General features: G+C 36.3%; 1 protein-coding gene across 4 annotated transcripts in view; it reads left to right on the forward strand.

Annotated features, from left to right (window-relative positions):
* CDC14A (cell division cycle 14A) overlaps positions 1-24,063 on the forward strand; it is a 68,134-nt gene that overhangs the window by 17,246 nt on the left and 26,825 nt on the right. For all 4 annotated transcript variants that reach the window (XM_040611049.1, XM_040611046.1, XM_040611050.1 and 1 more), the window contains exons 4-6: positions 5,574-5,666; positions 13,836-13,915; positions 22,536-22,602. In XM_040611049.1, coding sequence (XP_040466983.1) covers positions 5,574-5,666; positions 13,836-13,915; positions 22,536-22,602 — 240 coding nt within the window. The remainder of the gene's footprint in view (positions 1-5,573; positions 5,667-13,835; positions 13,916-22,535; positions 22,603-24,063) is intronic.

Genomic DNA, 24,063 nt, shown 5'->3' on the forward strand with positions numbered 1-24,063 from the left:
ATAAATACCTCAGGGCTTTGTGTTTGGGGTTTTTGGGGGGGGTTGGTGTGGTTTGTTTTTTAAAGGATTCAGTATTAAACAGGAGCTTCTTTCCAATTCTTATTCTTACGTTAAGACAATTACCAGCACTGAATGAGGCAAGTTGCTCATCATACATGGCTTGTAATAATGACATAAAAATTGTATATTATAATGGAAAAAATACGCAAAGGAGCCAAATTGAAACTAAATTAAACTCAAACATTTGCAGGGTTGATTTAGCAAACTGTGGTGTCATTTTAATGTAACCTTTATATTTTTTTGAAAATAGCAGATGCACTTGCAGGGCTAGGTGAAGAGTACAGATGATCAGGACCAGGACAGAAATCTCCTGCAGATCAGCTGTGGTCTCAGCTGGGAGGAGGTGCTGTTTGGTGCTGCTACCTTACTAGAGGCTAATTCCAAATAGGTTAAACTACGAGTGCATAATAGAGAAGAGTAACTTGATCGTGCAACCACTTGAAAGTAATATCTGAAATCAGACAGCTAGAGCTTGGACTACCACCAGCGTGGTATAGAAACTTGCACATGAATAGATTCCAGTCTGGCTGACTGGCACTACCCCTGAGGTAGGCCAGTACCTACTCTTCTAATAGTTAAAATATATACCAGACGCTGTCCTAACTTCTGCAGTGGGGTAAGTAGGCGTGTAACACTAAATCCCAGGGCTGAGGCATGCATCTGATGTGTACCGTAGACCTAGCTACAAAAGACTGCTGCCTGGCTTCACTAATTGAGAGTTATGTATTCACGGTTTCTACCCTTCTGCCCTTCATCTTCTCATGTCTGTCCCTCACAAGTGTCCCTGAGCGGATTCTTGAAGCCCGAATTAGTGTAAGACAGAAGTTCATGACCTGTGACTTACCTGCCAGCAAGGCGGTGATGCAGTGAGCAGCCAAGTGTGGTAATTCTCACGTGGCACCAGGGGGACTTGTAGGCAGCCTGTGATCAGTGTTTTAGAGATGGGAAGTGCAGAGTAGCTCTAACATGGGGAAAGAGTTCTGCTGGGCAGTCTGCTTTAGCATACCTGTGCATGAAGGGTAACCGTGCCCTGTGACCAGCAGCAGGATGATAATAGGAGGTAAAAGGCACTGCAGATCACAGTTCTCTGGAAATCCAGCCTCTGCTGTGGGAGGGTTGTTGCTGCCATACTGCAACACTTTTGGGACTCTGAGGCAATCATGGTGCTTAAGCCCAGATGACTTCTGCCATGACTTGATATATGCCTGCTTGGGTATGCGCTTCGTGGATTTTCTGACAAAAAAAGTCCTTAAAAAAAGTGTGGCACATAAAAAATTCACAATATGTGGTAGTTCTTGTGTGGATATGGTATCTCAAAAGGAATTTAAGACTTAGGCTTTTATTAAATTTAAAACTTCAACAGGAGAAATGGGAGTATAAGATGTCATTAAAGGAAATAAACCCCACAAACTTCCCCTCCAAGTCTATCGGCTCTATCTATTTCTGTTTTGGGAGAGGAATTAGACATGGAGGCTGTTCTCTGCTTTCCTCTCTCCTTTCTTGGGGACAGGTGGGGAAGGAGAAAGGTACCAGTTTGAAATGTGCTAATGGCAGACCAACATTTTAAACTATTGTAAGTTTATACTGACTGTAAAAACGGTGAGTCGTTTTGTTTTGAAGAGCTGAAGACTTTATTCAGATACTTACTTGCTGAGAAACTTGGAAGTAAAGTCCTGGTTATGCTTTACAGGAAAACCTGTCTGTCCTTGTTATGTTTGTAATGTTTTGACTGCTGATTGCTATAGAGATGATCTTGACTAGCCAAGTCAACAGCAAGAAGAATGCTTGGCTCTGCTATCTCCCTACTTTTTCTTTGAATTCTGTTTGGGGAAAAAATGCTTGACTAAGTAAATGTGATTAATTTATGAAAGAAATAGGTTTTTTTCTGTTTAAATAAGCCTGATATATTAAGAACTGCTTTAAAAAAACCTGTATTTTATGTGTGTATTGTCTTTTACAATCTCAGTAAATTCAGAAGCAGGGGTAATCAGAGAGGAGGGAACATTGCTGAGATAAATGATGCAAGTATGGAAGATCAAAGGCAAGAGGGAAGGGTCTGGCAGGCTTACGAACTATGAGGTTAACATTTCTGGAATGCTAACTGTATTGCTGCTGAATCTCAGAGGGGTTTGGTTTATTTTTGTTTTAATATAAACAAACTGCTGGGCATACACATGGAACCATAATAATTGCAAACATCTCCTTTAGGACAGCTTAGATTCTGAGGCAGCGTTGCGTGTACATGTTTTAGTACATTTTCTCTGAACAGTTTCCCAGCCTTGTATTCCCTGCTATTTGTATGTACTTACTACATAAATATAAACGTATATCTATGTAAAAAAATAGTATTTGCATTGATCCAGGCTTATTAAACACATTGTAATTTCTTGCTCAAACAATGCAAGTATATTAAACAATATCTAGTAAATAAAATACTGTCAGATAATCTGGTGATTCTGAAGAGATGTCAATCTGGTAATTGTCCACAGTGGCACCTTGTAAGCCTGTCACCAATTTCTATGCAAGTAAACCTCTCATGAGGTCTTCAAGAAACAAGAACAGATCTATATTTATTTATTTTTTTTTTAAAGTATAACCTTCCAGTGAAGAAAATGTGTTCTGGAACCCTTTCATACACCCAATGAATTAGTTTTATCACCTCAAACAAAACTTGCCACAGTTTTCATGTAACCTCTGCTCTTAGTTCAAAAGATTGTGTTGGAGTTCATTCCTCTGGGATATATCTTGATAGGTACTGTTGTGTTATGTTGTTACATTTTTGTCTTCTAATGATGTGCGAAACTGCTAAAATTTTCTTAATGGTGAAGAAAAATATCTTTAGTGCTTCGTAGTGTTTGCCTTAGTTTTGTTTTAGAAAACAACTATCTTAAAATGTTATATCTAACTACAGCTGTTCTACAGACAGCCTGTATTGAAAAATTCCTTGTTGAAGCATTTTTGGTTCTTCATGAGTTGGCAGTATCTAAGGGAACTAAAGCCCTAATCCTTTCAGGTGGAGCTCTAAAAAGTCACCTTAAAGAACTGTCATTTAACACTTGTTATCGTTGAACATAGCCAAAGGAATAGACCTAGCTTATTACACATGGTGAGAAAAATGAAAATTTTCTTAAATAGATCATTTAGCTTAGTATTGATATTGAAAGGATACTGAGTTGAGAATTTGTGTGTTAAGGTTAACAGACGTTGCATTGACACTTCAACAAACACTGTAAAACTTGACTTTCTGTATCTCATATGCAAATAAAAACAGTAGTTTGTTTTATAGGCTTCTGAAAAGTAAAATCCTGATGCAGTTTTCTTATGGTGCTATGCTATAAGCTGCTAATATAAATTTTCAATTTTGTGTTAAAGCTTTAGTTGGAATTCAAAAATTTAAATATTTCATATAGCAGTATGGCTCATAAGGATTAAAACCTTACATTTCAGAAATGAAACGGTTTTGAATGGATTATTGAGAATGAAAAATTATATATTTCATTTAAATGTTCTGGGAACTTGAAGGTGAGCTTTCACTTTTTGGCTACTTCAGTTACAAAAGCATCTCAAAATTGGAATGACTTGACATAACTACATGAGTAAAAGAAAATTTCTGTAAAATAAGAAATATGGTCTTATTACATAGAACTTCTAGTTAGCAGAATGTCCTTTTTGCAGTTTAAAATAGCATTTCAGGTGAAGTGTAAACTGTTGCAAAGAACTTCACTTTAAAATAAGTAGTAGTCAACAAGTTATAATTGAAGTTCTGTCACTGTTGCATAACTGCTGTAATCTTATCCCACCTACACAACATGGGTGGAATTGTAGTTAGAGAACACTAAAATTAAAAAATTGAGGAGGGGGAAGAAAGGAGAGTTCTTAAAATACTGGGATTCATTTTGTCAAATTTTAATAATAATTGAATGCTTCACTAATTAAATGACTACTTGTGCTTTACATGTTTGCATATACACTGAGAGATGTTGCTGCTGGTCTCAAGATACAACCTCTTCCAATCAACATCAACCAGCTCTCTTGGGAATACAGTCCTATTTAGACATACTCAGTAGCTTTAACTCTCACTCCTTCCACCTATGGAAGTTTTGGGTGTTAAGACCAGATTGGAATGTACGGTTAGAACTACTGTTAAAGGTGCTGGGTTTTTTGGGGTTTTTGTGGGTGGGTGGGTGGGCAGGGGGCATGTGTGGGGAGAAAGGTAAGAAGCACGCTGTGATAAATACATCAGTTTTCTCCTGGTTTGTTTGTGTGGTGTTTTTTGCTTTTTTTTTTTGTTTTTTTTCAAAATTTGATTCTATGGTTAAAGCTGTCCTAAAATTTGCAACAAGATTTTTGATGATAGTTGATGTTTACAGATTTCTGGAAGTGAAATACAGTTGGCAGTACTTAAATAAATAAAATACAGTTCCGCAGTGATTACCCCACAGGTGTCATCAGTACCAAGAGGAGGAAAAGAAAGTAAATTAAAGTTGTCAGACTGGAGTTAAAAGCTGACACTGGGTAACAGCAACACTGGTATAAAGGTAGTTTATAAAATATGCAACCTCTAAAAGTAGAAGTGCACTTCAAATATTCAGAAGCAGAATCCAGTATTTTTGTTGATGGCTTCCTCAAAACTGTAATACTAGTGTAGAAATCTGTCAGGAAAAGCATGTGTGATAGTGTCTAGAATATAATGAAAGTGTAGCAATTCATGAAAAAACAGTAACTTGCCATTGTTGACAAATCACCAAAGTGATGATTTTATTTGTCTCTGGCTTCAGATAGCTTTGCTGCAGTTTGTTCTTGTTCTTTTCTGGTGCTTGTTGATCTTGTTTTCAATGGAAGTTTTGTCTAAAGGGTTTTCACAGAGGCTTCTTTTCTTCTTGAAGAAAAAAGAACTGCGAGTGTTACTAGTTTTGTCTCTGTCTAGCCCTTTTTTTCAGTCTTTTCACTTGTGCAATCATTTGTGTGGTGTTTTTTTTTCTTAGTGAGTTCTTGCTGTTGAAGCTTTCTAAAGATGTCTGTCACACCATTTTTAGGTAGTACAGATTGAAGAGTGGTGTTAAACTTATAAAATGCCTGTGAGATTGATTGCTTCATTTTTTCTTTTGTCTTTTCCACAGAATTATGTGCTAAAGAGATTTAATGTTTAGAAGGGTGTTTTAGTCTGAAAATCTCAATGTCTTTAGTCAATGTTCATAAGCTACTGTTTCAAATATTTAAACTTGGAAGGAAAGTTCCAGGTTTTTATGGAACATTTTGGTTCAGCTGCACTTCACAAGATATTTTCACGAAGCTAACAAAGAGATTTGCCCTGATACAGTGCCTGTTTCCCTGTACTTTTATTTATAATGTAAGAAGATTGTTCATGTTATCAGTAATTTTTTCTTCTTTAATTTTAAGAATCTCCCTCAGAATTTTTTCTGACTTTTTTTCAGTTTTGGAAAAGTGACTTTTTAAAGTATTTTTAAAGTGTATTCTTCTCTTAGTAAATATGTTGTCATTTTTTTTAACAGTATTTCAGTCTATCAAGAAAGAAGATAGTGTACTATACCAGTTTTGACCAGCGGAAACGAGCAAATGCGGCGTTTTTAATAGGTGCATATGCTGTAAGTATTATCACATGGATACTTCTAAGATTCTTTGAGACATCTGCTATGCATAAAGTAGCATCTCAAGGGATGGTCCTTTAGGGAGGTAGGCAGATTGGCATTTGATTCTTCTCTAAGCTCTCTTTGAGAATTGCTATATGAATTTTAGGGAAGCCTTGTCTTGGACACTTAACTCCATTTACTACACAGAGAGTGGCTTTGGTAGATCATGTGCTTGTTTCCCACAGGATACTATTTTCTTGAATGTCAAAGCTGCAGACCACAAACCTGCCTCTAAACTTGGTTGTGTCAGGATCAATTGCTGCTCATGGCAGTAGTGAGATTCATACTGGGGAGGAGAAAGCTTTTTCTCACAGCCTTGAAGTTACTAGACCAGAGGCATAGTGATTAATGGATGGATTTCTTTTTGCAGTTAATTTTTATAGCCTACCAAGAATAATGGAAAAATTGAGGTATTTTAGCCTTCTAATATTACAGATAATATGCAATACACAGGGCTATCTTAATTACACAAACCTAATTTGATATGACATCATGTAAGTTTGGATAGTCCCAAGCAGATACTTGCACAGCTACTTGTGTGTCTTCATAGCAGTGTAGCTCAGACTTCAATTTCGGCTTTCTGCTCTACTGTCTGGAATTGGAGCACACTTGTAGAAAAAAGTGTCTTTGCAATAGCTTGTTTTACACTGATAAATATTGGAAAAGCTGCTGGTCCTGAGCTGACATCCACATGGTCAGCTGAGTTCTGGAAGTCTGTTAAGTCAGGCTTTATACTGTGTGAAACCTGGTATTCTTTCAGGTTTGAGCTCAGGCTGAAAGCAGAGCTCAATGAATGAAGATGATGAAATAATTTAGGTTACAGGTTCTTGTAATGAAACAAAATGTTTTACTACAAGTATGAGGGTGCTGTGTAAATGTTCTTGAGAAAGAAGGTCTATTTGAATTTAAAGATGGAAAAAATACTTGGGATAAGTTCAAATGTTAAAAATCTTTGGGTTATATTTTTAACTCTTGGGAGTAGACCTGATGGAACAACTCCATGGAAGGAATAGTAAGAACAAATGAGTTAGAATGTTCTAAATTTGTTAATGGTTTTGACCATATAAGGCTATATTTAATAATGCTAGAATTAATTTCCAATTCTGTGGCTTATGTTCTGTTTAAGGAGCCTCCAAATTTGATAGGCTATCTTTCTAAGCTTTACTGTCCCTTCAGATCCAGAATGTGTCCAAACTGTAGCACCTTCAGCAATGATTCCCATGCTAAGTCTGGGAAGAAACTTCAGTCATTCCATTTAGACTGCTTTTTGCTTTCTGCTTGCACCAGATCTCCAGTTCTCTGTCTAAAAAGACTCACTTCATGCTCTCAAGTTGGTCTAATTAAGCCTGTAGCTAGAGAACACTCATTTAGCGCATATGTAGATTACAGCACCTAATTGCTTTCACTGGATTGCCCATGTCTGATCCTGCCCTCATCTTCCAGTATATCCTAGAATCCTTGGAAAGGGTAGGATGTTGGCATTTTGAAGGGGATGAGATGATCAAAAAATGGTTCGGGTTGGAAGGGGCCTTAAAGATCATCTGGTTCCAACCCCCCTGCCATGGCCAGGGACTCCTTCCACTAGACCAGGTTGCTCAAAGCCCATCCAGCCTGGCCATGAGCGCTGCCCCGGATGGGGCATCACAGCTTCTCTGGGCAACTGTGCCAGTGTCTCACTGCCCTCACAGTAAAGAATTTCTTCTTACTAGCTAACCTAAGTCCTACCCTCTTTCAACTTAGGAACATCGCCCCTTGTCCTGTTGCTACAGGTCTTACTAAAAAGTCTGTCCCTGTTATCTTTTTATTCCCCTTGTCTGGTCCTTGTTATATGACTATCTAAACTAAGTGGTTTTCTGTGGGTAAGGGGTTAAAAGGCCCTTATCAGCCTTTTTAAAGCAAGTTTGTAGGGACAGAAAGGTAAGGAGGTATGTAAGGTGCAAGATGGAACTCCAAGCAGACGACTGATCAGCTGAGTAAGGCTATGGCATAGTTACAGCATTTAAGACTTAAACATGGGAACAGCCTAGTATATTTGGTGGCCTTTATGTGAAGGAGCTGCTCAGTAGGTAAAGCAAAGGATATGGGCATGCAGCGGCAGGAGTGGGGAGGAAGCAGAAATCTCTGTGAGTGAACTCAAGAGGGGGAGCACACAGTTTGTGTACAGTGGCATGTCTGTGTATGTACTCCATGAGGGATATCAGGTGGCACATCACATAAGGAGTTGGTAGCTTATGCATACAATACGGTAAATTAGTGTGCTACAACTGCATGCGTGTTTAACCCTTGCCTAGCCTGTTTTAAGCTGCTTACGGCTCTTAACTGCTAGCATATGCAAGTGACCTACATCTGCATTTGATACTGTTACTCCTCTGTCAGACTAGTAGATGTTTTAATTATCTTCTGATTAATGAGGAGATTATGTAGCAAGAATAATTCTTCACTAATACAGTGTTACTAGTATGAAAAAGTATTCATTCTATTATTGAAAGTGTCTTAAGTTACTTTGCAATTCCTGTCAGTTTAGTACAACATGGGAAAACAGTTTGTACAAAGGTGTCCAATATGTTAAGTGTGTTATCCCAGAATTATTTCTGTAGATGTGTATGCCTAAACTTGCAAGTGTTATGGGAGTTCATTCACCTTCCTCTATAATGATTGATACTAATGCTGATAAATAAAAAGTTATTTATGATCTACCTAATAGTCTGATTTTTGTTACAGAAACATAGTTTTTGTAATCCAGGCATATTCATTTTGCCCTCAAGAAATATTTGCATTTTTGGAGTGGTTTACCTATGTTCAGTTGGATGCAGTAGATGTACACTCTTAGGTTATGTGATAGGGCTGTTCCTGACCTGAAGGAATCTAATCATATTCTCCAGTAAAACAACTGTTTTTAATGGGCAGTTTGATCTATCACAATTTGAATATCCAAATTGTGACAGAAATACATGTACTCTTTGATTTAAGGTCTTCTAGATGTTATGTCTTAAGTTATACAGGCTTTTTTCAACGAGAAAGTCCTATAACTATGAACTCTACCAATGAGTGAAAGTTAATTGAGAAGGCTTGTTTTATTTGTTCTGGTGTTAAAATATTAAGTGTAAAATGAAACGTGGAAAAGAGTGGATCAGGTTCTAGGAGTGGGTTTCCAGTGATGATTATACAACTTAAATTGTTCCATTAAACAGCTTCTTAGACACGTTGTACAGAAATACTCTATAGCTATTAAACTATTCTATTAATAGTCATAAGTTTAAGTGAAAGTTAAGTCTTTAAAACTTCATTGGCAATAGCCTCTTTGTAAATCACGTCTTGGGAAGATGCGTTTTCTAAGTATCGGTTTTTCCAATGGACTTTCAATACTTTTGGACTAATCATGTCCAGTTGCTCAATTGCTGTCTGGGCTGTGAAGAATTTTGCAAAGGTAATGTCTGTCATAAAATTGAGATTAAGAAGACAAAAATATCTGAAGTGTTACAAGAACAGAAGAACATGTAGACTTCTCTAATCTTACAGAGAACTTCAGCATTCCTCCTGACTGGCTGAAACTACAGACTGTTCAGTGATGTTAAGCAGGGTGCTGCTAGATATTGCATAGTTGTACTAGGAGCCACAGAGAGTATCTGGAAGAATATCTAGAACTGCTTTGCTTTTCCCTTCATCTGTTTGGAGACTTATTTTACTTGGTGGGATTTTTTTGATGTAGTCTTCCACAATAGTGTTTTGTTGGTTTTGGTTTGTTTGTTGGTTTTTTTTTTTTTTGTTTGGTTTTGTGTGTGTGTGTTAAAAAGAAGTCTTTTAAAATTGTTTTAAAACAGTTTAGTCTTGCAAGTACTTTCATGCATACCAAAACTAAAGTAGCCTGGTTTGACAAAATTTGTCCCTAGTAGTTTCTGGAGGAAGGAGGGATGAGAGGGAGTACGTTTAACCAGATTGTACTGAGGTGATTACATGAAGTTCCCACTTGTCATCTAAGAATTAATTATTGGAGAAATTGTGAAGGACAGTGCATTTTTTCCTGTCTGATAACATATGGATGAACTGGGGGCTGGGTGTCTCTTCCCATATTCTTAAGGTATTTGTTGTTTCTTTTCTGGTTGGAAATCAAGGAATCCCTACCTGGTTGTGCACTCTGCCATCTGTAAGGTTTGGATTCCCTGGAGGAAAAGAGCAGGAGGAATACTAGTCAGTTTGTACCAGTGACTGCTTTCGTTCTTCTAGAGAAATGGGGCAGGAGGAAAACAGAACATATATGTATGACAATTGTTTCTCCTGGTAACCCAGAGCTTTAATTCTGTCCTTGTAGAAGAGATGTAGTAATTTTCTCTTGTAGTTATTCAAAGATCAAAACTTGATCAGTGGACCAAAATCTGACTTTTGAGCAGTCCTGGGAAACATAATACTCTCATACTGTGACAAACTCTGAAAAGAGATCTAGTGAGCTCTTCTTCCTTTTCCTTGTAGATAGCAGATGGACTGGTCATATTTCTTTCTCACAATTACTTTACGTGTGTATTTTAGTAGTAATAGCTTTTATTAGACTTACATAATGCCAATAAGGGAGAAAAAGCTGTTGAGTTCTTAAGTTCGTAATTTTATCATAGCGAATGACTGGGTAATAGCAAACTGCTGCATTCAGTCATTTTCTTGGTGGAGAGTTTTCACCTAATTTAAAAATTAGACTTCTCAGCTCTACCTGAAGCTTGAAGGGTTCATTCTCTTGTAATCTAAGCATATCACACTACTGCTCAAATCATCAGTTCCTCCCTTGGAGGGTTAGCAAGTACAAAGGCTTTTAAGTTACTGCAGCATATACAGCCTCTTTGCTGTTTCAATCAACACCTTTCTTCAGATTGGGTTAGATTGGCTTCACAGAATTCTTGTGATAACTTAGCAACACTAGGGTGGCTTTGTTCCGTATAATCCTTGTTTGAAAATGTCAGGTGCAGGCGGGAACAAGATGAAACCAAATTGTATCGGAAATACTGTGGATGAGTGTTAAGGTGGACTTACAGAATACTAATTCCCTTTTTGTTCTGTAAACTTTTTAGGACATACGGTACGGATTTTCTTGGCAGTGTGTGTGTGTGGCCAGTATTGATACATGTCATATGTCAGCATAATGTCCCAACTGTGGAGAGCGTCGTCTTTCAACCACACTATTAGAAAAAACATACTTGAAAATTTTCAGTGTTTGCTGAATTCAGTTTTTTTACAGGTAGCAGTGCCACATGGTAAGAGTTATAGCAGTGACAGTGGGGAAAGGGAGCAGAACCTTGTCCCTTATACAGCAACTCTTGTAAGAGAATAGTTACTATCTGGAAAGTGGTTTTTTTTCTCGAAAAAAGGTTTTACTCACATTACTACTTAGATAGAGGTTCAGTTTATATGAACTATGCACAACAAGCTCTGTGTTGTGGTTTTTTATTTGTATATATTGCAGAATGAAAGCACTTTGAAAATTAATCATATTAGATTGAAAAATGAATCTAAGTTTCAGTTGCGGAGTTTTCATTGATAAAGATGAGTCAGAAATGGTCTCCTCGGGTTTTCTTACTGGATATCACTACTTTTTAAGTACTGAAGACATGTACTGTAGTGTTTCCTTCTCCATAACATCCATAATAATGCAATAATTTCCTCCTTCAGTTATTGCATTATTCCTGACGTCTCTGATGCTTCTGTTTTTTTCAGGCACTCTGTTCAGTGCTTCTTTCCTTCTCTTCCTTAATTTTGTGTTCCTAATGTCTTTTTCCTGTTTCCATCCTGGTATCTATGAGCTTTGTAGACAGACAACTAGCAGTGTTTGGTTCAAAATGTTATGGATACGTGTCTGAGCAGAGACAGCTTTGAAGTACCATTACTTCTGTGAAATAAAAACTGTATTATCGAGAAAATGTTCATTTAGTACAAATTTGCCCCTGCTTCAGATTTCTGACTCCCTAATTGTGTAAGAGGGAAACTAATCTTTTCCTGAAGTCTCTGAACTACAATCTTAAGGATGTTTTGACTATAAGTAGGAATTTGGGCTTTAAATGTAAGCTAATCGAAGTGATGATTGACATTATTGATGTGAATAAAATCAGTATTTTTCTATGAAATACACTCCCCCCAGAAATCTGTTGGACAGGATGTGTTGTTCTTAAATGCAAAACCTTTGTGGTGAGAGGGACTATAAAGGAAATACAAAGGAGAGTTATTTCGCAAACTAAAAATCTTTTACACTAACTGTGAAAGCAGAATAGCATTGCTGTGCTGTAGGGGTTCAAAGCCTGAAATTGGTGCCATTAGTTAGCGGTCATTGCTGTAGATAGCCTATACAGCTTAAAAATAAGAAAAAATGGACCCCTCTATTCATGAATTAAGTAAATGCATTTATCCATTAAGTAAATTTCTCAATCTGTTCCAATACTAATAATCACTGATTTTACCCAACAACAAAGAATTCAATATTTCAGTTAGAAACAACTGCTCTGGTAACACAGAATAAATGGAATGGCTTCCCTGCAGAAACTGTGGTCTGTTTTTAGGGTGGAAATGATGCGTTGCTTTCAGAGATTGAGGAGCTAGGGGAAATACGGAAGTTTGAGCTAGTACAGGGGTGTTAATTATAAGGAACATGTAATTTGGGCACTTCTGCTAAATGAAACAGCAGTAATGTCATTGCTGTAGTAATGAGACTTAATATTTGAAGATCAGTGGGAGCTGTTGCTCTTTTTGGGTGCTGATTATACTGATCCATGCTATCGTGACCACAATGAGCGGAACACCAACATTGGAGACTGAGAGAAATGTAACTCCGTGTTAGGCAATTGATCTTTTGAAAGCAAATCAATTTGGAGGGTTTTGATCGGAGATTAGATCAGTGGTTCAAAGCAGAGAAATAGGTAGTAGTTAAAAAACAGATGATTCTGGACCCTCTTTTCATTGCATTATGGCAAAGAGTTTTTCAGACTGTTCTACTTCAGTAATTTTTTGGGTGTTTTTTTTTTTATTATCTGTCTGCCTTGTCCATCCTTGAGGAAGAAATGCAAGAAAATCTCCTTAACATGTTGACATCTTACAGAATACTGAGAGTTCCATCAACTTGAGATACGACTTTAGACATAGAGCAAATTGCAAACATTTTGGAGTGACTACCATTTACCTATATTCTAATGTCCTCAAGGTCAAAAGCTGAATAAAACTTTTAGATCAGGAACTAATCTATTTCTTAGTTAAGAAAATAGTTAGAATAGTTAATTTTCAACAGTTAAATGCATGTAGATCTAAAAAGTATCTGTATAAGTGCTGGTTATAAGAGGAATTGGGGAAATGACTAGGAAAGTTGTGTGACTTTGTTCACAAAACATTTTGTGCATGTGAAATGTGCCACTCTAAACTGGACAAAATCTTTTTTTTGTAAATAATGTGCTTGCTTAATATATATTCCAAATTAAATTTATTTTAGGACCAATTTTACTGTACAAGTAGACATTGAAATGCAACAAGATGTGGTTGTATTCAAATTTTTTGCTTATGCTAATGCAGCTGATAGTGTTCAATGATAGCAGAATGAACCTTAGCTTAGGGTATTGCATTAATTGTATGTTGGTCTTGTAGTAACAGGTTCAGCTTGTTGAATTGGGTATTTTTGTTAATTAGTAGTTTGATATTGACAATTAAGAATCAAAAGATATTTGTGCTGGAAAATCTTCTGTAGAGCTATGATAAAGAAATGTTTCCTTTGTCAGCTGCTGTGATAATATTTTGACTCAGCTGAAGTTGGTCAGAGAACTAGTATAGACACCTATTTTTTGTCTTAGTATGATGTTGAGTTTGTCTTAAAAGTCTCTCAGTTGCAGCAATATGTGATTTTTTTTTAAATTATTTTAATTTTTTTAAAAAGGAGGGGAATGACACAGAAGAAATCCCAGTTTCTGTTGATTTCTAAGTCTTTTACTTTTGTAGGTCTGTCTTTTCTGACCTGTAAATGTTATAAGAGTTGGTCATGAAGGAGTATAGTATACATTCTTAGCAGTTAAGTGACCTGGGGGGAAGCTTACGTTTGGTTAACGGCTTTCAGACTAAGGGCTGATTTTAATTTTATTTTATTTTTTTCCTTTCCCCAATCCTGTTCAGGTAATATACTTGAAGAAAACACCAGAAGAAGCTCACAGAACACTTCTGTCTGGATCTAATCCACCATATCTTCCATTTAGGTATGTGAACATAAGAATTGGGCCTAACTTTTGTGTTTGGGAAATTGCTAAATAAAATTTTTTCAGATGGCCTTCCCAGAAAAGGTTTCATGTCTGATACAGATGCTGTATAGAAATGACTGATCTCCAGAAAAAGTATATTTTACTTCTGGTGGAATTACTCAGTGTTGGAATAATAAAGCCATTTAGATTGAGTTAAGTTTTAAGTAATGACTCCTGATCTTGCAGGCTGTCAGGTTTTGAAAATAGTTCTTAGCATGTTTGTGATGTAGGAATTAAAACTTTTCTTTATAGTATATCATGTTTTACTGTTTGGAAGTCAATCTTTTAAATTACCTACTACCTAACCAGCTAGATCTACATGAATGCTGTTATATTTTCCCTATTTACAGAACAAGTGCTGATGTTCAAGTTATTCAGTTGCTTTGCCTTTCTGTTTTCAATGAATCATAGATAATTCCTATCAGTCTGTCTATTCTCTGTACTAAGTTTATATTGAAACGGATCTGAGGAGTTTTAGCTATCACACATCTAATAAAGAGATTTCCAAATTCTTTTCATGGTGTGGACCATGAAATGTCCTTGTGCTTTGTAAGTGAAAATACCGTATGTCTTAAGCAAATGCTGGCGATAAAAGGCAACTGCAAGAAGGTCAATATCTCTTTTTTCTTTTTTTTTAGTGGAGTCAGCATTTACAAGTAGTATTCACTGTGAGCCAATGCATTTGTAAAACGTAGACTTGCCTTGTCTGTATCAAATTCATCTGATTCTACAGCCACTCAGCAAAGGAAGATCAGATTGTCTGTCATCTCATAGCTTGTACATGAGCCAGATAGAATATAAACTGTTGGGGTGGTAGATTTGTATGTAAAGAACAGTTTGGCTATGAAATCTTAAACCATCAAACACCTTTTTTAGAAAAGGGTATCAAATCAGTGATAGCTTTTATTGGCAGAGAGTTTATACATTGACCTGGTCATAGCTCTCCAAAGCCCAAGAAGTTTGTTGAGCTACTGATACCCATATTTTTTCAGTTAATTATAAAAAATACTTGGTACAATGCATAAAAAAAATCAGTTATTATAAACACATTGGTGTTCTTTAAAATCTCCAAATTCTATATAAAATACCGGAACTGATGATCTAACTGAAACAAAGAGTAAAGTATAGTTTTCTCCACCTTTTACATTCTTTGGTTCCCAGTCTTCTCTGTTTGAAATTATTACATTGGTCCTTTGCATTTACAGAAGGTTCAGCTATTGGGAAACTGCTGCAAGAAGTTCTGTGAAGCAAACTCTAGTACTCTGAGCACAGAAACTGTTTCAGTACCTTCATCTGTCTCCTTATCATTCTGGGGAAGCAACAAGTGAAATATTTCTCTTTCTTCTGGGGATTACTATGTAACATTTTAGTGGAGTCTAAAAAAACCTGATTTTCCTTTTCATATCAAATCAAATTCAATTTTTGCAAGAGTATTTCTTTCACATAAAAGCTTTTAATACTAAAGTGACTTTGATGTTTCAGGATCTTAAGCTTAGTTTATTCAAAACTTGCTTAAAAAGCAAAACTCTTAGCAGTGGAGGATGTATGTTACCTGGTAACAGCTGTATCTTGTTAACCCATTAAAGAAACCTACTGTTTGGGCTTACAGTGAATTCCGATGTCTTTTGGTTCATTTCTCCCTTGCCCAAGTAAAGATTAAGGTGTGCAGAAAAGAGGCTCTGACACAGTGAAGAGCCTTGGTTGTCAGATGCCAAAATTGAGACAGAAAACTTGGCAGGAAGAGTGTGTTTCAGAACAGTATTATATGACACTGTTTGCTCAAACCAAAGGCCTTTGCTTTGCAGCCAGTTCCTTATAATGATGGCAGTAGTCATAGTAATAAAAATTGGTAGGAAGTAGTGAAAATTATTGGCTCTGTGATTTCTTTTGAGGCTGACAAGAACCACAGTAACAAATTTTAATGACAAGAAACAATTTCATGTTAAGTAATTACTCAAAGCAAATCCTTGTGAGGTTAAATTCATAAAGTTCTATTCCAAAATAGAATAGTTAGCTACTCTGAAATCAGCAAAGGAGGGGGTCAAAAAGTACACGAAACTGCAAGGTTTTCTGAAGATAACTTTATATTGTATACAAAGAGCATTTCATGTTTCCCCGGGGTGGAGGGTGAGAATACTAACTGAAAACACTGAAGAAGGCAATGTCTGGCAAAGGGACTACTTTTTTGTAGTCTGGGTTGTCAGAATGATTACAAAAGTGTGATCGCTTCATTCTGTTTGTCAGCTTCAGGAGAAGAGGGCAATAAATGCATAGAGTAGGCAGTTTTCTTAAAAAAAACTCCTCTGCAGTCTTTGTCTGTGTTTTAAGACCTGGGAGAAAAATGATTGGCTAAAACTAAAGATTTTTTTGGAGTTTGCGGTGGTCTTTTGTGGTATGGATAGGTTTTAGTATATTTTGGGGGGGGTTTTTGGTTGTGTGGTTTTTTTTAACACAAAGCTTTGACTATTTTAGGGGATGGGAGGGAGGCAATCTTCTTGAGTGGAGTCTTGCTGTTCCTAGAAGAAACACAGTGCTATGAGCTTTAGCTGGAAAAATTAAACATCCTGATTTCTTGAGCATTCCTTATTGTATGGTGTGGGGCTAGAAAGCACTTCAGTTTCTTTTGGAGCTGCTTTGGACTAGGTCAGGTCTTGGCAGTGGATTAGAGCCTAAGCACATTCTGTTACCTGCCGCGCAGTTTGTCCTGCGGGGAAAGGCAGCTGTATAATCTAGCTGTACAGGAGGCGAGACAAACAGAAGTAAGGAAATAAACTGAAGGTTTCTGACAAGATAGGAGGCTAGGTAAGGAATGGGGAGTCTGATAGAGGAGGGGATATTTGGGAGCTGAATTCATAAGAAGAGGCTGGAATAGTTACGTAAAAAGCTTAAGAATTACCAGGGCTGAGAGAAGGGCAAGTAGGTCTGATGAAGGGCCTGCAGTGGGACAATCTAGATTAGCTTGGAGTGGGGAAGAAAGAATTTATTCCTCCTTCCCTGGTTTTCCACGCATTTGAGATTTTCTCCTCCTGTCCATTCTAAGACTTTTGAGATATTTGGTGCAAAATACAGCAGGATGCAGAGTCTCAAGCAAACGAACCTGTGCTGGAAGCAGTAGCACACTGCCTTAGGTAGTATTTCTGCTTGGCATTAAGCTATTCTGTGAAGAAACAAGTTGGTGCTGAGAAAGTTCGCACTCCTTCCACTTCTTTAATGACATGAAAAGGACTAAAATGACTCTTATGTACAATGAAAAACATAAGCCAAATGTCTTACCTCTTCCCTTCTATTCTAAAGGTCTGGGAAGGAAATAGTTTGAGGTATTAATCATTGGTATTCAGTACTTATTGACTTGTGTTTATTCTTGGAACCTGGAACTTGGATATTATATAACTTCTGTAGCATAGGTCATCCCTGAATAGCTTCATGTGCAAGGGTTTATCAGTTGAGTGTTACAGCTAGACTGTTTTAACGAGTTTCTTAATTTGGTATCTGAAGTGTCATCTAATTGGAAAAAAACAGAAAACTTTCAATAGGTAGAAGCTGCAGGATTGTCAGATTCTTTATGGAGTGCTGAGGTGTGTTCACATGAAGTGATCGCTGGCAAACTGATCTGCTTTCATCTAGCTCAGTGACCTCAAAAAGCCTTAATCGGCTTAGGTCTTCAGCTGGTATTTCATTTAAAGACAGCTTCAGCAAATACTGTTCAGAGTGGAAGGAAATCGGAATACCCATCTTACAAGAAAGATGTAAACCTTTTGGTTTTGTTTTTATAAGAGAAAAATTAAAAGATAAAGCAGGAGGATAAGGCAATACTGTCTCTGAGGCACTTCCACCTTATTTTTGGCTTATTCACTGTGACTTGGTGATGCTGAGTCCCTTGAAGATCTTGTGCTTTTTTTCCTCACTTCCATTTAAGAAAACTGTTAAAACCATTTTAAATTATTATAAACACCAGTTTCCTATTGTGAAACTTTTAGATTTCTACCTCAAACTACTTTGTATTGACTTTATGTTAAAGAGAAAAAATAATTTGTATTACTGTGTTCAGTCTCTAGATACGACATGAATTTTGGAGCTAGATTTTTAGTTTGTGGCTTTTGGGTTTTATTTCTTTATTGGCAAATGCTGAGGAAACAAACTGTTTTATTGACAGTGTTAAGAGGTTTGGTGAAAGGGAAAGTGTTATCCAGTATTGAGGTCAGCTACAGTAACTGAAATCGGACATGGGATTTGAGCTGTGTAATGCTGGCTCAGGTTCGTACTACATCTGTATCTCATAGAAACAGTCACATTTTTCTCTACTTTGAAAGTAAATAGAGTATTATCAGGTAATAGTTGGTAAAGCACTGTTTGAAAATCAAGGTGATTATGCATTTGGCCATAAAAGACTGGAAGAATACTGTAATGGAAACGTGATCAGCAACACAAATCAGAGCACCCACACTGTTAAACTGTGCAGGAGACGTCTGTATGTGCTCTCTTCTGTTATTCTGATATGAAATGAGGTTGGCTTTCTCTTCTATGCTTTTTTTAAACACAGACTTCCAACTTGAACAAAAAGGAAATCCAAATAGCTTGGTTTCCACCAGTGAAAACACCCAAGTGTTTCTGTATATGCATAAGTAGTCCCACTGGGTTAAAAAATCACTGCTGTCTTAAATGTAAGCACATAGATAGTTTTCTGTAGGATAGGATGCTGACTTTGTACAGTGGACAAAGGAGAAGGATAAGTTTAATAGGAGGAATGTCTAGAATTAAAATTAATTTAAAATTGTATGTTTCTGCGAGGTTAACAAAGGTACTTTTCTTCATAGTGCTCTTCCTCATAACTGTTAGTACATGTATTTGGTTTGGCCTGTTCAGAATCTATTGTGATTTATGCAAGCTAAAATTAGTATTATTAATTATTGCTTTAAAAGTTTTGAAATAGAACTGTTATTGGTAGAAAGAAAATGCATGCTGGTGGATCTAGCACTATGTAATTGACTTAAGTCAATGTGGTATGAGAACAGCTGTATTTCTAACAGGATTTTCGTATAGGTTAGTACTAGTTCTGACAGTATTCAATGTTTTTATCTATGGTCTGGAAATTTATACAGAATCAGTAGGAGAATGGGTTGACGCAAAGAATGGTGAAATTGAACTAGCTGTTCTGGATTAGTTTTTAATTATTTAGTGTTCTCCAGGAATTGCATTAATTTAGAAGAATTCAGAAAGTAAGGTTAAAATTGTTTTTTAAATATTTATTAAGTTTCTCAATGATTTGGCATGACTTCTGACTGATTTCTCTGGGGAAAAAAAAAACCAAAAAACTTTGTTAACTGCTTCAGCCTGGAGGAAGGCATCTAGGTTGCTGGGGGAGATGGGGCAGGCAGGCGGAGATTTGTTTTGCTTCTGCTTTTAACAAAGAAAGAATCAAAATAATTAGTGACTTAAAATACCTTAGACAACTCCCTCTAAACAAAAGGATGTTTTACTTGAGTAATTTATTTAAAACATTCTGGAAATCAGGCATGATAAACTTTAATTTTTGCCTTTTGAGTATTTCAAGGCCTTTCTAGACATGTAATTGGCAGTAAAATTGACAGTAGGCATCTGTCCTCTCTAATGCTTCTGCAAAATGACTAAACTCTAAAGGAATACTAACACTTCTCTGGAATCACATGAAATCAACTATTTGATAGGAAGATTGAATAAAAAAAATAACACTTCATAAGTATGCTGTGACTTTGCTTCATAATACTTTTTTAATGTGTTGTTGTAATATTTAAAACAGCTCTGTAAAGTGCACTTTATTGCTTGCTGTGTGTTCTGAAACGAGTAACCTGGGTTTCTTCTCCTAACACTGAGTCCACAAGCCCTTGCTTTACCTGTACTTCAGATATCACTCTACTGTATCAATGAATCCAGCATGCAGAGTCCTTATGGATTGTACTTAAAACTTCTGCCAGATTAATTTCTTCTTACACCTAAAATTTGATAACTGTAGATAGCTGAGCTTAAAATTGTGGAGCATAAAACAGTAAAGTTTCGGAAAGGGGGTTGCATCTGGAATTGATATAATAGACCAGAAACTAGAAAAGAAAAAAAAAATAATTCCTGGACTTACTCTGGTAAGGATTGGGAGTACCGAAATAAAAATGGCTACGGCTTTAAGGAAAAAAAATGTGTAGATTTTGTTCCATTTTCTTGTTTTTCAAATTAGAATAGAAAGAGCTTTTATGATATGCTTGTGTTTCCTTACCAGAAGATACTTGAGGGGCAAAGGGAGAGAAAGAGAGAGGTTATGGCAAGATACAATACGCTCAGTATTTGCCATGGTTCACCAATCATGCTTGCACTTGAAGCATTAGGTAATATTAAGTCACTGCTTCCAGGTGTTACTGCACTACTGTGCTGTCATTCATATCTGCTGTTTGTTTATGGTTTCATTACACTGTCGTGTTCTGCCACAAAAGACAGATGAGGGAGTGAGTTTTTCAGATGTTAATTGTGTTGTGTTTGTTTAAAAAAACACTAGAATACCACTGTTCTTTGGGTTTCTGGAAATTTGGGATTAGGTTTAAACAGGTTTTTATTTGTTCATGCAAAAAACTTTGCCTATTTGGAATTTTCCTGGCTTTCAGTCCTATTATTTCACTGTGTGAAACAGCAGAGCTCTTTTCTCCAGTCATAGTACATCTACTTTAATTGTTAGGTGCACAGCAACAGGAATGAGATGTTTGAGGCATGGATGATGTAGGCAATAGATGTTGGCTACCAGCACCCATGTGCACTTGACTGGTGATAGCTGTCGGTGGGAACTGTAGCTAAGAATACTGTACACCTGGAATTGTGATAGGTTTATCTTATACATCTAGGTCAAGTTCAGTGTCCTTCCTCCCTGTTTCCTCTCCCTTCCGTCTCTTGTTCTCATAGCTCTTCTTATTAACGGATTAGAGATTATGTGGCTTTTTCCCTCAGTATTTTTTTTATGTACTGCAGTATCAGATGCCTTATCAGTTGAAGTAGTTACATGCATACAGATAAACATCTAAATCCTTGTTATAGCAAAATAACATGTAACACAATGTCTGCTACAATCATATCTTCCATTCATACTTCTCTAAATACTTCATTTTGTGGTTTTAATTGTTTTAGGTTTTGTTGTTTCTGTCAGCCCCTTCAGAAAACTTACAGCTTCTAAAGATTTTATGCTATGTATACGTTCCCATTAGGGTCTTAAGATTTTGCTTGGACGATTTTTTGTTTGCTAAAATGATACCCAGCTTTCCCCTGTCAAAAATATACTGTCTATAAAGCTTTATATTTTACAGCTTTGATATGTTCTGCTTATCTAATGTAATGAAAACCCATTATGGCTTTTCATTTTAGAAAACTTCTTTGTTGTATTTGGATATTGAAGGTTTATTCACGCTTTAAAGTTACCATTCTAAACATTGTAGCTAAGTATTTTTTAATAATCTAATAATTTGAAAGCTTTTCTAGAGTAGCCTGCATCTAATATGACACTACCAAAACTGTAGCTTTTAATTTTCTTAAATACATTTTCCATGAACAATGCTTGCTCAAAACTGCTATACTTACTCTGCTCTTAAAGAATGGGTGAGAATATTCTTCTCTTAAGTACTTGGGACTGAAGAAGCATATTAATATAACAAATTTCATACTACTTCAAGCAAGTAGACTATCAAAAAAGGAAAGTTTTCAATGAAAGATTGAAATTTTGAATCAATTCTGATGTAAAGATGTATCTGGCTGAAACCTAAAATTTTGCTATTCTGATAAATTACAGTTCTTAGCACTCTGGATAAGATAGAGCAAAACCATAAAAGATTTCTTTAATCGGTGATTATGAAATTATCTTCCCAGGCAGGGTTTTGTTAAAATGCAAACTGGTCTGAAGCACACTTCAAAAAGTACTTTTTCATTTTTCCACAGTGCATTTGCTGCTGTTATTTTTTGGCGGTATTACTTGGTTTTTATGTTGGTGCCTCTTACCGCTTGAATGTGTTTTGCTTTGGGGTATCCTATCATTTTTAAAGAGAAATTCTTATTTTCAGAGTGGCAGAACTAAGGTCAAGTAATTTAAAATCTAATTATATCTAGATAACTTTGAATCACATCCGCAGTCAGGCATCAAAATGAGAGCCTGTAAATGAAATCCAAACTAGTAGTCTATTTGCCTTTTCACTGTTAGACAGTGTAATGCTGTTAAGACTCGAATAATGGTTAAAGCAGGTTTTACTTTATTTGCTACAATCCTGACACAACTGAGAGAGGATGCAAAGCTTCCTGTTCCAGGACAGCATAAATAATTTGGTAAATGGCATGTAGTTAGCTGATGTAAAATACACACATAAAATGATGTGCAGTATCAGACTGCATTGACACTAAACTACATCTGTGGTAGGGGAGTGCTTTAGCATGAACAAGCTTCTAAAAAAATGTTGTCTTTGAACTTTAATTCAGAGTTCTCAGAGGGGACTGAATAACTTGAATATTCTGTTGTGCTGGCTTTCCCTGAATTCTTAAAATAATTCTGTCTATATTAAATTAATTTGTATTGAATCTATAGGGATGCTTCATTTGGGAACTGCACGTACAATCTTACGATCTTGGACTGTTTACAGGGAATAAATAAGGTAATAACACTTTTCCTTAGCAAAACAGATTTAAGTTGACTTTTAAAACATGAAGGAAAATACTGTTAAAATGTAGTAGTATACTGTCATGAAGCCTAATTTACTAAGGACTATGTTTGAGTCCTGACAATCCAAGGTTACACTTTTACCTGGGTGGCCTGGCCTTCGACAGCTGTCTGAACTTTGTGTTATGAATCAGAATGTGCAAGTGCACTGGGCCTGGCTGGGGGTAGTTCTTAACAGTGCATTAGATCTGCTAACAGGTCATTTATAACCATTGGTAAAAGGGAGTAACATAAGTTGATAAAGTCAAGTGAGACAGACATCTAGGTATACTGTGACTTAATCTGAGCAGTTTTTTGCACGTATTTGGTCCCATCTTTCCCCCCAAACATATAATGCAGTGTTTGGCACTAATATTTTCAGAATTGTTTAAAACAAATTAAAACTGCTATGTCTTACTAGTGTTGTGATGTGTCATTTCTGCAGTCCTGGGGAATATTAAGGTCCAATATTGCTTTTTAAAAAATGTTACATGACATCTTGCTGGCAAACTTGTGTTGTAGTATGTACTTCATATTATAAGCAAAGATTAAATTTTGCTCATTCGCCAGTGATCTTGATGAAGGGAGAAGGCTATATGAACAGTTCTGTATAGATACTTTATAGGCTATTTGCAATTCTTAAAAGTATGGCAAAACAAGTGTTACTTAAAAATTGAAAAAAGAGAGATCAAGCTTAATATTTTTAGTTCTGTGGAGGTGGGAAAGGAGCTGTCAGTTAACAGCAAGACTCTAATTTGTATGGCATTCTACGGATCCTGAAGCTCTCTGAAGCAGTCAGTGCAGTCACTGTAATTTATCTGCAACAAACACGTCAGAAGGACTTTGAGAATCTGTTTTTCCTCCTTTGTTCCCATAAAATTTATTACTGAATCTTTGTCCAGTTCACCTACAGGGTTGAAAACACTTTGAGCAGAAAATCTAAACTACAGTCTTAGTCTACGTAGATTAATTTGGTGTTTGCATCCATCTATATGTATCATATACATATAATTCAGGGGGCCTGCAAATCCTGGAGTGTAGCCAGCCAACAATGCTTGATGAAATGCATTTTTCAAAATCAGCTGTTCAGGCAAACATCTTGGTATCTTAGGTTTCATGACAGGTCCAATCATTGAGCTTATGTTGCCTATGAAAAAAGCTATTTTTAATTTGCCTTAAAGAAGGTGCTCTATATGTAGCAAATAATGGCAGACTGATGACTATTGTTTTTAAATCATAGATTGTGGTGTGTTTTTTTTATCAAACTTTAATCCCAAAATGTCATGTAATATCTGTACTTTTCAGAATGCAGTAGCATCAGTGTAAGTATATGCTGCAGAACTGTCTTCCACCTATTCCTTGGAAGAAATTTGGTCTATGAATTCTTTATTCATAGAATTGTTTTTGATACAGTATT

Source organism: Falco naumanni, chromosome 11, assembly GCF_017639655.2.
Source record: "Falco naumanni isolate bFalNau1 chromosome 11, bFalNau1.pat, whole genome shotgun sequence".
NCBI classification, from domain to species: domain Eukaryota; kingdom Metazoa; phylum Chordata; class Aves; order Falconiformes; family Falconidae; genus Falco; species Falco naumanni.